Here is a 12,543-nt window from a genome sequence, read left to right on the forward strand (position 1 = left end):
TGAGAAACTCCCATCCATCCGTAACTCCCTTGTCTTTTAGTATCTGTGTCCACGGAATGCTGCTCAGCGTTTCCTTCATTTTTTGGAAATCAGCTCTCCTAAAGTCCAAAATGCGGGTTTGACTTGTCTTAGTTTTGGCCTTCCTTTGTACCTCAAATTGCAATAGCACATGGTCACTTGCACATGGTCACATTAGGATAAATAATAATAATAATAATAATAATAATAATAATAATACTCAGGAGACTCGGGGTGGCTTACATGAGGCCACACCCATCAATACAGTAAACACAATATTACACAAAAGCATAACACAATATAACACAAGGCATAAGGGAACTAAAAAACATAAAATATAAAACCTAAATAATAATTGAGACAGCAGTATAAAATCGGACATTAAACACATAAAAATTGCACAAGGCAAGGCCAAATTTAATGATAAAAAATTAAAATTTTAAAACACTGGGTGATTAGGCAATGGAAATTATTGGGAAGGGAGATCCGGATTGAGGAAGGAATTAATTGCACGAACCATAAAATAAAGTGCTTCTGAGGTCATTTGTGCGAAATTTGGTCAGGGAGTATCTTACATTCAATCATTGAAGGCACATTGGAATAACCATGTTTTCAGATTCCTCCTGAAGATTGCCAGCTTGGAGGCTTGCCTAATGTCTCTGGGGAGTGAATTCCAGAGCCGGGGGGCCACCACAGAGAAGGCCCTTTCTCTCGTCCCTTTGTTTGTATTTTTAAATACATTACAACCATACCCTAGGTTTGCTTCTGACATGATAAATAAAGAGGAAGGAACATCCACAACCTCTCCTGAAATGTACCTTTTATGCTTTCCCAAAATGCCTGCCGGCACAGAGACGTACTTGCAGAAGACTTACTGGCACATCCTTTGTGCTTTCTCTGTCCTCTTTCCCACTCCACTGCACGCTACTCTGCTATAGGCACCAAATGCTCACACTCACCTCGGGTGTAATTTCGATCTTCTCATAGCGGCGCTTGAACGGGAGGGTCAGCACCTCGGCTCTGCGGTAGGACATGGGGGCCGGCAGGCAGTCGATCATCAGGTCGGTGCGGTGGGACTGCGTGGGAGGGGGCTGCGTGTACTGCTCTGGGCAAACCACGTGGAGGGGCTGCAGACAGAAATAAGGACACAAGGCATGCGTATGGGCACCATTCTGGATGGCATAAAGGTGTAAACATAGATGGCATAAAGGTGTAAATCACCGCTTTGAGTCGCCTGTGGGCTGAGAAAAGCGGTATATAAATAAAGTAAATAAATAAATAAATGTAGAGGTAGTTGTTACAGTAAGTTGTAGCAGGACCAAGTGTGTGTGTGTGTGTGTTGAAGAAAAATCTTAGGATGGTAATTATTATGTGCAGCTGGTAATGTAGATCAACCAGCAATCTTACGGTATAACTGTATGGGTTTTTAGAATACAGTTTTGGAGAGCTTTTTCTCTATACTCAAAGGCTCTGCTCTGAGGAGCAGGTTGGAGAGAAGCCGTTATGCTGCTCTAAAGGAGGCTATGGTGGAATAGCTGTTTGCTCAAGGTTTACGTTTTGTTCTTGTGGGTTTTTTCGGGCTATATGGCCATGTTCTAGAGGCATTTCTCCTGACGTTTCGCCTGCATCTATGGCAAGCATCCTCAGAACATGGCCATATAGCCCGAAAAAACCCACAAGAACTTAGTGATTCCAGCCATGAAAGCCTTCGACAATACGTTTACGTTTTGCTTTCTCATTTGACTTAAGATGTGAAACTACAGTAGGGGGCCATTTTTATTCCTATGGTGGGCTTATCTATCCTTATTTGGGTACAAAACCGTGAGCAGAAGACCCTTACTCAATCTACCACTTCTGGACATCTCCTGGAAGTTGTTGATCTTTTCCAGGCTGTTCCTTTTGCCTGAAATATTTAAATACACAGGGGTCCGGGGCTACAAAAAGCAGTCCGTATGCCATCCACAGCCTGCATTTTCTGTTTTAGGCCTTGCAGTAACAGTCTTCCAGTAACAGCCATCAAATAAGGGATGCAATTTACCTGCACTTCTTTGAGCAGCTTAGACACCTGGATGAAATTCAGCCTAGTATCTATGGGGCAGTAAACACATTTCATGGCCAGCGGTTGGTAAGGGGCCAAGGCATCCAGGTAGGAGAAGTCGGGCTCTGTAAACAGGAGGAAGCAAGCCAAGAAACACAAATGAGCGGAAACAGCACCTGAATTCATTTAAGAACAGAATAGGGAGGGAAAGAATATCCAGATGTGTTTGAATAAAAGAGAAAACACAGTCCACTTATAGGCAACTTTAATGGGAAGACAGCATCCAGCATCCCCTCTCCTTACAGCCATAAAAAATTATTATTACTACCATTACTATCTTTTCAAACTTGTTCATTTGTTTAAATTCTGTGTTTACTTTCTACTTGTGCAGGACATAAGGCAGACATGGGCAAACTTTCTAACTTGAAATCTTGAAACATGGTTCTCATGTTCCCTCTCTACCTTCTCTTCTCCCAGCTAACCATCCCCCAGGAGGAAAGGAAGAAGGAAAAAGGGGAAGGAGGGAGGGAGGAAAGAGAGAAGGGAGGGAGGGAGGGAAGGATGGATGGAAGGAAGGAAGAGTAGAAGGGAACTGAGGGAGGGAGGAAAGAGAAGGGAGGGAGGGAAGGATGGAAGGGAGGGTGGAAGAGAATGGACGGAGGGAGGGAGAGAGGGAGGGAAGTGGGAAAGACAGAAGGAAAGACAAAAAGGAAAGAAGGAAGGAGAAAGAGAGAGAAGGGAGGAAAGAGGGAGGGAAGGATGAAAGGGTGGAAGGGAAGGAGTGAGGGAGGAAGAGGGAGGGAAGGGAGAAGGAAAGAAAGACAAAGGGAAGGAAGGAAGGGAGGAAGAGAAGGAAAGAAGGGAATGGAGGGAGGAAAGAGAGAAGGAAGGAAAGACAAAAGGTAAGGAAGGAAGGAGAAAGAGAGAGAAGGGAGGAAAGAGGGAGGGAGGAAGAGGGAGAAGGAAAGAAAGACAAGAGGAAGAGAAAAAAGGGAATGGAGGGAGAAAACAAGGAAAGGAGGGAAGAGAAAAGGAAGGAAAGACAGAAGGAAGGAAGGAAGGAGAAAGAGAGAGAAGGGAGGAAAGAGGGAAGAAAGGAGAAAGTGTGGAAGGGAAGGAGGGAGGCAGAGGGAGAAGGAAAGAAAGACAAGAGGAAGAGAAAGAAGAGAATGGAGGGAGAAAACGAGGAAAGGAGGGAAGAGAAAAGGAAGGAAAGACAAAAGGGAAGGAAGGAGAAAGAGAGAGAAGGGAGGAAAGAGAGAAGGAAGGCGAAAGTGTGGAAGGGAAAGAGGGAGGGAGGAAGAGGGAGAAGGAAAGAAAGACAAGAGGAAGAGAAAGAAGGGAATGGAGGGAGAAAACGAGGAAAGGAGGGAAGAGAAAAAGAAGGAAAGACAAAAGGGAAGGAAGGAGATAGAGAGAGAAGGGAGGAAAGCGAGAAGGAAGGCGAAAGTGTGGAAGGGAAAGAGGGAGGGAGAAAGAGGGAGAAGGAAAGAAAGACAAGAGGAAGAGAAGGAAGGGAATGGAGGGAGAAAACGAGGAAAGGAGGAAGAGAAAAGGAAGGAAAGACAAAAGGGAAGGAAGAAAGGAGAAAGAGAGGGAAGGAGGGAGAAAAGGAAAGGAAAGGAAGGACAAAAGGAAAGGAAGGAAGGAGGGAGGGAAGGAGGAAGGAAAGAGAGAAGGAAAGAAGGATAGGATGGCGAGAGAGAGGAGGGCCTGAGAAAAGAGGGCATAGAAATGAAACCAATCTATATAAATAAAAATGTAATGTTTGTTTATGGGATTAACAAAACTCAAAAACCACTGGATGAATTGACACAAAATTTGGACACAATACACCTATCAGGCCGAGGAGTGACCATCACTCATAAAAACACTGAAAAATACAGCAGAAGAGACCTAAAAACCAAAAAAGAAAAGGAAAGAAAAACATTACAACGCATGAGCAACCCCCCATATATATATATATATATATATATATATATATATATATATATACACACACACACACACATACACACACACACACACACGCAAACACACATATATACACATATACAAATATATATATATACACACACACACACACACACACATATACACACATATATACGCACACAAAACACATATACACAGACTGGGCCATAGCAACATGTGGCAGGGGACGGCTAGTGCTCTTATATAATGAGAATATGCACAAAGAGCAGTGTTTGGGACCTTCCACATAGCCATATAACCCAGAATATCAAGGCTGATAATCTACAATATTTGCTTTGAGCTGGATTATCTGAGTCCACACTGCCATATAATCAAGTTCAACGTGGATTGTGTGGGAGGGGCCTTTGCAATATGAGCAAGCATTAGACCTACGAATGCCACTCAATTTTGCTCCCTTTTCAAAGCATCCAAATCCAGGCTGTCTTCATCTCTCTTTTCATCAAATGTGTCAAACTGCAAATCCCATCGTCCACAGCCAACACATTTGGAAAAGGCCAGGATGGATGGAGAAGGCTGCCCTGGTTAAATAATGATTAAAATTATGCCCGCAATTAAGTCTCCTCTCAAGTAAGAGAGCAATGGTAATTCATCCGGAAGGATGGCCTCCTGGCTTCCTTGCTCTTTTCCTTTCCTTCTTTCTATTGCAAATTTAATCATGAGGCGCGGGAGCAGAGAAAAACCCACCTCTTCATTTTAATTAAATCTGCGACATATTCTTTTTTTGAAGTTTGCAATATACGCAAGCCAGATTTATTACAGGATTACAAACAAGATTGTACATGTAAAGTTTAATTTTCCAGTGAAATGAAAATTCAGACAAGATAATATAATACAGTATTTCCAAGTACACAGGTCAACTGGGGTTTGGTTCCAGGATGTCTTGCAGATGCCCAAATCTGTGGATGCTCAAGTCCCATTATATATACAGCGGTGAAATAAACTCTGTCCCTTGTACAAAAGGGCAAAAATCAAGTTTTGTTTTTTGGATTGAAAAGAAAAAACTCAAGCTGTGGATGGTCGAATCTGTGGGTGTAGAATCTGAAGATACAGTGGGCTAATTGGTCCTTATCCATAAAATATTTTATACTTGCCTAGGTTATTTGAAAAAGTCATTTTTTAATTTTACAAAATTAAAAAATAGTTGTGAGTGAACTATAACTCACATCATGCCAGGTTAACCCCTTGAAGAAATTCTATTATTTAGCCATTATTGCACCAACTGACATCCTCTGGGAAGGAGCAATCAATAATGAAAGAACCAAGGCAGTGACATCTCCGGCCCATCCCGTTCAGATATTAGCCAGCATGTCAATGCCTTAAATCAAGAAATAGTTTTTTAAGATCTACAGAGATACTTGCAGGAACACCTCAGAAAGCAAGAGTCCAAAAGTGGCAGGCTAAAACCCTGAACCTCAAGCCATGGCTGATACTGAATGAGAGACTCCCTCCTGGGCACACAGAAGACTAGGAGACTTGGAAAGAGCACTTCAGCAAGCGAGAGTCCAAAAGTGGCAGGCTAAAACCTCTAGCCATGGCTGATACTGAATGAGAGACTCCCTCCTGAGCACACAGAAGACTGGGCGACTTGGAAGGCACTGAACAGACTGTGCTCTTGCACCACAAGATGCAGAGCCAACCTTAAGAAATGGAGCCACAAAGTGAAGTCCACGACATGCGAGTGTGGAGAAGAGCAAACCACAGACCACCTATTACAATGCAGTCCGCCATGTGGAGAATGGAGGACCTTCTTATAGCAACACCAGAGGCGCTCCAAGTGGCCAGATACTGGTCAAAAGACATTTAATAGAATGCCATGTTTTTTAAACTTTGTGTTTTATAAATAAATAACAACTGTATCCTCTGTTCGCTTCAGGATTTCAGAAACGTAGGCAGTTCCCTCAAAGCCAATTATAGAATCATAGAATCATAGAGTTGGAAGAGACCTCATGGGCCATCCAGTCCAACCCCATTCTGCCAAGAAGCAGGACAATCATGTTCAAAGCACTCTTGACAGATGGCCACCCAGCCTCTGTTTCAAAGCCTCCAAAGAAGGAGCCTCTACCACACTCCGGGGCAGAGAGTTCCACTGCTGAACAGCTCTCACAGTCAGGAAATTCTTCCTCATGTTCAGGTGGAATCTCCTTTCTTGTAGTTTGAAGCCATGGCTCCCTTGCATCCTAGTCTCCAGGGAAGCAGAAAACAAGCTTGCTCCCTCCTCCCTATGACTTCCCCTCACATATTTATACATGGCTATCATATCTCCTCTCAGCCTTCTCTTCTTCAGGCTAAACATGCCCAGCTCCTTAAGCCGCTCCTCATAGGGCTTGTTCTCCAGACCCTTGACCATTTTAGTCGCCCTCCTCTGGACACATTCCAGCTTGTCAATATCTCTCTTCAATTGTGGTGCCCAGAATTGGACACAATATTGCAGGTGTGGTCTAACCAAGGCAGAATAGAGAGGTAGCATGACTGTAATTGTAAGGATACATTCGTTATTTTGCTAAGATGGAAGCCATTAGTTGTCATTAGTGGTTTCCCACCTTTTATACATTTATAACACAGCTGTGGTACCGCAATTTGGAAAGCCTCTCATTGGTGGTCTGATGGGGTAATTTCCAAAAAGGACATTGTATACAATGGGATTTGGGCATCCATGGATCTTGGTGTCCATGGTCCTGGATCCAAACTCCAGTAGATACCAAGAGTCTGCTATTTTGTACACTGCCATGAGATCCCATGATAAAAATGGGGGGAAATAATACTTTAAGCAAACAAACAAATAAATGCTTGAAATGACTCTCCTAAAACTTCACTACTGGCAGTGTGTTTTGAAGTACTGATGGTGCTGGCCCCATCCCTTTTCCCTTTGGTCCTGACCTTTGTGGGAATGAGAACATTTCTGAAACAAAGCCCCAGAGAACTCTTCTGAAGCTAAATTTGATCCTTAGGCTGAAGGAAGTTGAAATTGGAAAAAAAAAAAACCCCAAGGTAATTGGTTACAGAAACTGAAGCAAGTGGAGCATATAAGAAAACAATGATGGAAGAGCCAAATGCCATATCTTGTTGATATACTTCCCAACAGAGCCAACATCTTTGTCAGGAGAGAATGCTTCTGGAACATGGTCATACAGCTTGAAAAACTTACAACAACCCAACATCAACATTAGGAAGAACTTCCTGACTGTGAGAGCCGTTCAGCAGTGGAACTCTCTGCCCCGGAGTGTGGTGGAGGCTCCTTCTTTGGAAGCTTTTAAGCAGAGGCTGGATGGCCATCTGTCAGGGGTGCTTTGAATGCAATATTCCTGCTTCTTGGCAGGGGGTTGGACTGGATGGCCCAAAAGGTCTCTTCCAACTCTTTGATTCTATGATCTTTGTCGTTTTGGCTGGATTCCTAAAAAGTAATGCTTAAAACTACTAATTGTCTAACAACTGCACAACTTAGACATATCTGAAAGGGCAGGCTTCCTTTCATCTGCCCTGGAGACTAGGAGTCAATGGAGCCATGGGTTCAAATGACAGGAAAAGAGATTCTACCTGAACATTAGGAAGAACTTCCTGACTATAAGAAGAGCTGTTCAGCAGTGGAACTCTCTGCTTCTGAGTCTGGTGGAAGCTCCTTCTTTGGTGGCTTTTGAACAGAGGCTGGATGGCCATCTCTTGGGGATGTTTTGAATGTGTTTTTCCTGCCTGACACTGGGTTGGATTAGATGTCCCATGTGGTCTCTTCCACCTCTATGATTTGTCTATTAATTGAGCCACACCTCTTACCTGTAAAGATGACCGTATTCAGGTTGGATTTCCCCCACAGCTCCATGAAATGCACCACGTCCCCGAACCGGAGAGAGGGGTGACCGGTGAAGACCACGCAAGGCTGCTTGAAGTCATTGCTGAAGTCCCCGTGGATGCTGGGGTAGTGCTTCAGTTTGTTTGTCTGAATGAGCTGGAAGAGAGAAGGAGGGTCAGTTTTTAACCTTGTTATTAAAATTAAAATTATTAAAAAACGATCGGCACTGACAAAATTACCATCTGTCAACTGCAAAAGGCCACCCGACTCGGATCTGCATGTATCATTCACCGATACATCACATAGGTCTAAACCAGTGGTTCTCAACCTGGGGGTCAGGACCCCTGCGGGGGTCATCAGGGAGTGTCAGAGGGGTCGCCAAAGACCATCAGAAAACACAGTATTTTCTGTTGGTCATGGGGGTTCTGTGTGGGAAATTTGGTCCAATTTAGTTGTTGGTGGGGTTCAGAATGCTCTTTGAGTGTAGGTGAACTATAAATCCCAGCAACTACAACTCACAAATGTCAAGGTCTATTTCCTCCAAACTCCACCAGTGTTCACATTTGGGCATATTGAGTATTCATGTCAAGTTTGGTCCAGATCCATCATTGTTTGAGTCCACAGTGCTCTCTGGATGTAGGTGAACTACAACTCCAAACTCAAAGTCAAAGCCCACCAAACCCTTCCCATGTTTTCTGTTCGCCATGGTAGTTTTGTGTGCCAAATTTGGTTCAATTCCGTTGTTGGAATTCAGAATGCTCTTTGATTGTAGGCAAACTATAAGTCCCAGCAACTACAACTCCCAAATGACAAAATCAATATGGTCCTGAAAAGGTCCGTTGGTTGTTTTGCTTGCTCGCTTGCATGCTGCAAGTCACTTCTGGTCGCTTCTGGAGCGAGAGAATCGGCCGTCTACGAAGACGTTGCCCAGGGGACGCCAGGATATCTTGCAATCCTGCGAGAAGGCTTCTCTCATGTCCCCCATGCTTTTCATCTCAAGAACAGACAAGCATCCTGAGCTCTGAAGATCACCTGGGAAGGAATCCCACTGGAGCATTGCAGCACACCCAAATACCTGGGAGTCACTCTGGACCGTGCTCTTACCTATAAGAAGCACTGCCTGAACATCAAGCAAAAAGTGGGTGCTAGAAACAATATCATACGAAAGCTGACTGGCACAACCTGGGGATCACAACCAGACACAGTGAAGACATCTGCACTTGCGCTATACTACTCTGCTGCTGAGTTCGCATGCCCAGTGTGGAACACATCTCACCACACTAAAACAGTGGATGTGGCTCTTAATGAGACATGCTGCATTATCACGGGGTGTCTGCGCCCTACACCACTGGAGAATTTACACTTCTTAGCCAGTATTGAAACACCTGACATTTGCCGGGAAGTAGAAGCCAATAGTGAAAAGACCAAGGCAGTGACATCTCCAGCCCATCCCTTGTTTGGGTATCAGCCAGCACATCAACGACTTAAATCTAGAAATAGTTTTCTAAGATCTACAGAGACGCTCGCTGGAACACCCCAGCAAGCGAGAGTCCAAAAGTGGCAGGCTCAAATCCAGAACCTCAATCAATGGCTGATACCAAATGAGAGACTCCCCCCTGGGCACACAGAAGACTGGGCGACTTGGAAGGCACTGAACAAACTGCGCTCTGGCACCACGAGATGCAGAGCCAACCTCAAGAAATGGGGCCACAAAGTGGAATCCACAACATGCGAGTGCGGAGAAGAGCAAACCACTGACCACCTGCTGCAATGCAACCTGAGCCCTGCCACATGCACAAGGGAGGACCTTCTTGCGGCAACACCAGAGGCACTCCAAGTGGCCAGATACTCGTCAAAGGACATTTAATCAACTATCAAACTTGCAAATTTTGTGTTTTGTCTGTCTGTCTGTTTGTTTGTTTTGTTATAATAGAAATGCCCTGACACGACAAGAAAAAAGTTATGCATATGCCGGAGGAATGAATTAATACTCCATGCCACTTTCTGCAAGATGGCTGTTCCTAAATCCCCAACTCAGCTTCCCAGTGAGGATTTTAAATACACACACACACACACACACACACACACAGGCAACATGCACTGTAAAAGTTAATCAAGCTCTCAGCCTTCCAAAGGCGCCCGTAATTAAGCGAGGGAGAGATTTCTGACGGGAGCAGATGGAAAGCAGTGCTTCACACCCAGAAACAAGAGCTGGAGGCTCAGCAGAGAGTGATAGAGCCAGAAAATAAAAATATGAATTTCATTTCCAGAGAGAACAGGGAACATGGTGGTGGTGGAGAGAAGACAGAGACCTCCGAGCAGGTGTTAAAAGTGTCTGAATATTCAAACGCCAACTGAGTCATAATGCATCTAAAGTAGGCATGGGCAAATTTGGGCCCTCCAGGCTTTTTGGACTCCAACTCCCATAATTCCTAACAGCTGGTAGACTGCTGGGAATTGTGGGAGCTGAAGTCCAAAACACCTGGAGGGCCCAAGTTTGCCCATGGCTGACAAGAGACTGTATCAATCAAATCTACAGATAACACATTTGATTTTTTTCTGTTCCTGATTTGGAAGTGCTATTCCTGTTTAACCACTTTGTTATTGTGGTTGCCACAAACTAGGTTGAATTGGTTGAGACTCAATGAGAGAATCACTGAAAAACTAGAGCAAAATGTGCTGCAGGATGTCCCACCAAAACCAAGTTTTTGCAGTTTAATAAACTTTTCCCATTTTGTTTTTATGATAGAAACAATTAGGAAATGACATTTATAACCCAGGGACAAAAAAATCTTGTTACATAATATAATCAAATATGCAAATATTAAACTTGCAAATGTTGTGGGATGACTGAGACTTTTGGAAATAGCAACCTTCTCAAGCCTCCACTAGTTGTTTGTTATGCATATAATTGCTTATTGTATTGTATGTGTGTATTAGTTTGCAATTTTACCTAACCTCTTTGTTGTGGGAGGGGCTGCGGACCTTGTAATCAGGTCTGAACACGTTCAGGACCTGAGATTCCATTTTGGATCAGTGTTTGCTTTAGACATCAGTGGAGACAGAAGCCATTAGACTCTTAGAGAGAGCAGTTGCCTTCTGAAGACTGCAAAAACCGTTCAGTTTAGACTGTAGGAACAGGATGCTTAGAGACTTATTAAGACTCTCAAACCAGAAAGATGCTCTGGACTATGAGTTACTATTGATTCTAAGAAAGATGCCCTGTGTTAGTTACACAGAGAAACTACTTAAAATCCTATTGTAACTGGATTCATAGGCAAAGTGCCTGTATGCTGCATACGAGGGTTGAATGAAAAGCAATGCCTCCACCTTCGTTACTTGGGTTTGGATGGGAATATTTTAATTAATCAAATGCAGAAATAATCCTCAGAATGTGTTTTTTAACTACCATTATAGGAGCCCCCGGTGATGCAGTGGGTTAAACCCTGTGCCAACTGAAGACCGACAGGTCACAGGTTCGAATCCGGGGAGAGGCGGATGAGCTCCCTCTATCAGCTCCAGCTCCTCATGCGGGGACATGAGAGAAGCCTTCCACAAGGATGATAAAAACATCAAATCATCCGGGCATCCTCTGGGCAACATCCTTGCAGACAGCTAATTCTCTCACACCAGAAGCGACTTGCAGTTTCTCAAGTCGCTCCTGACATGACAAAAAGAAAACAAAACAAAACAAAACAAAAAAACCCTACCATTATTCACTTTTCCACATAATCACCAGACAATTGGATACATTTCTGCCAACGATGAACAAGTTTTCTGAAGCTGTCACAGTAGCAAAGTCTCAGCATCCTGGGTACCCAACGTGCACAGATCTTCCAATAACCAAGCAAAGCAATAATGTGACCCACACGTTCTTGTGAAATGCCAATTATGGTTGAAATTTCTCTCTGAGTGATACGGCAATTGTCCTGAATCAATCTGCCAACATTTTGCTTGTGAAGTGCAGTGGCTGCTGTCACAGGACATCCAACTCTTTGTTTGTCATGCAAGTCGGATGTTCCCATCTCAACATCTTTAAACATCTATTGACAAGCTGGAATGTGTCCAGAGGAGGGCGACTCAAATAATCAAGGGTCTGGAGAACAAGCCCTATAAGGAGCAGCTTAAGGAGCTGGGCATGTTTAGCCTGAAGAAGTGAAGGCTGAGAGGAGATATGATAGCCATGTATAAATATGTGAGAGGAAGCCACAGGGAGGAGGGAGCAAGCTTGTTTTGGAGATTAGGACGTGGAACAATGGCTTCAAACTACAAGAAAGGAGATTCCATCTGAACATTAGGAAGAACTTCTTGACTGTGAGAGCCGTTCAGCAGTGGAACTCTCTGCCTCGGAGTGTGGTGGAGGCTCCTTCTTTAGAACCTTTGAAACAGATGGCCATCTGTCAGGGGTGATTTGAATGCAATATTCCTGCTTTTTGGCAGAATGGGGTTTGACTGGATGGCCCATGAGGTCTCTTCCAACTCTAGGATTCTATGATTCTATGATTCTACTTGCCCAAAAATAGCATAAAAATACTTTTTGGCTTGCATTCTCTGATGAATCTCCTTTGTGGTGACACTTTCTGCTGTCAAGAATTCAATGACTGCACGTTGCTTAAGTCACATTGACTGACCGTCTGCGCAGGGTTCCATACTTCACATTTTAACAACACAACCATTAAATGCTAAGGCTCCCCGCCAAAATTGAACT

General features: G+C 43.8%; 1 protein-coding gene across 1 annotated transcript in view; it reads right to left on the bottom strand.

Moving 5' to 3' along the window:
- The window catches only part of INTS9 (integrator complex subunit 9), a 112,587-nt gene that overhangs the window by 16,828 nt on the left and 83,216 nt on the right, over positions 1–12,543 (bottom strand). The window contains exons 12-14 of the mRNA XM_060754690.2: positions 7,820–7,991; positions 2,057–2,181; positions 978–1,145 (exon numbers count right to left, since the gene is read on the bottom strand). Of these exons, the coding sequence (XP_060610673.1) occupies positions 978–1,145; positions 2,057–2,181; positions 7,820–7,991 (465 nt within the window). The remainder of the gene's footprint in view (positions 1–977; positions 1,146–2,056; positions 2,182–7,819; positions 7,992–12,543) is intronic.

Source organism: Anolis sagrei, chromosome 1 (assembly GCF_037176765.1).
Source record: "Anolis sagrei isolate rAnoSag1 chromosome 1, rAnoSag1.mat, whole genome shotgun sequence".
NCBI lineage: Eukaryota > Metazoa > Chordata > Lepidosauria > Squamata > Dactyloidae > Anolis > Anolis sagrei.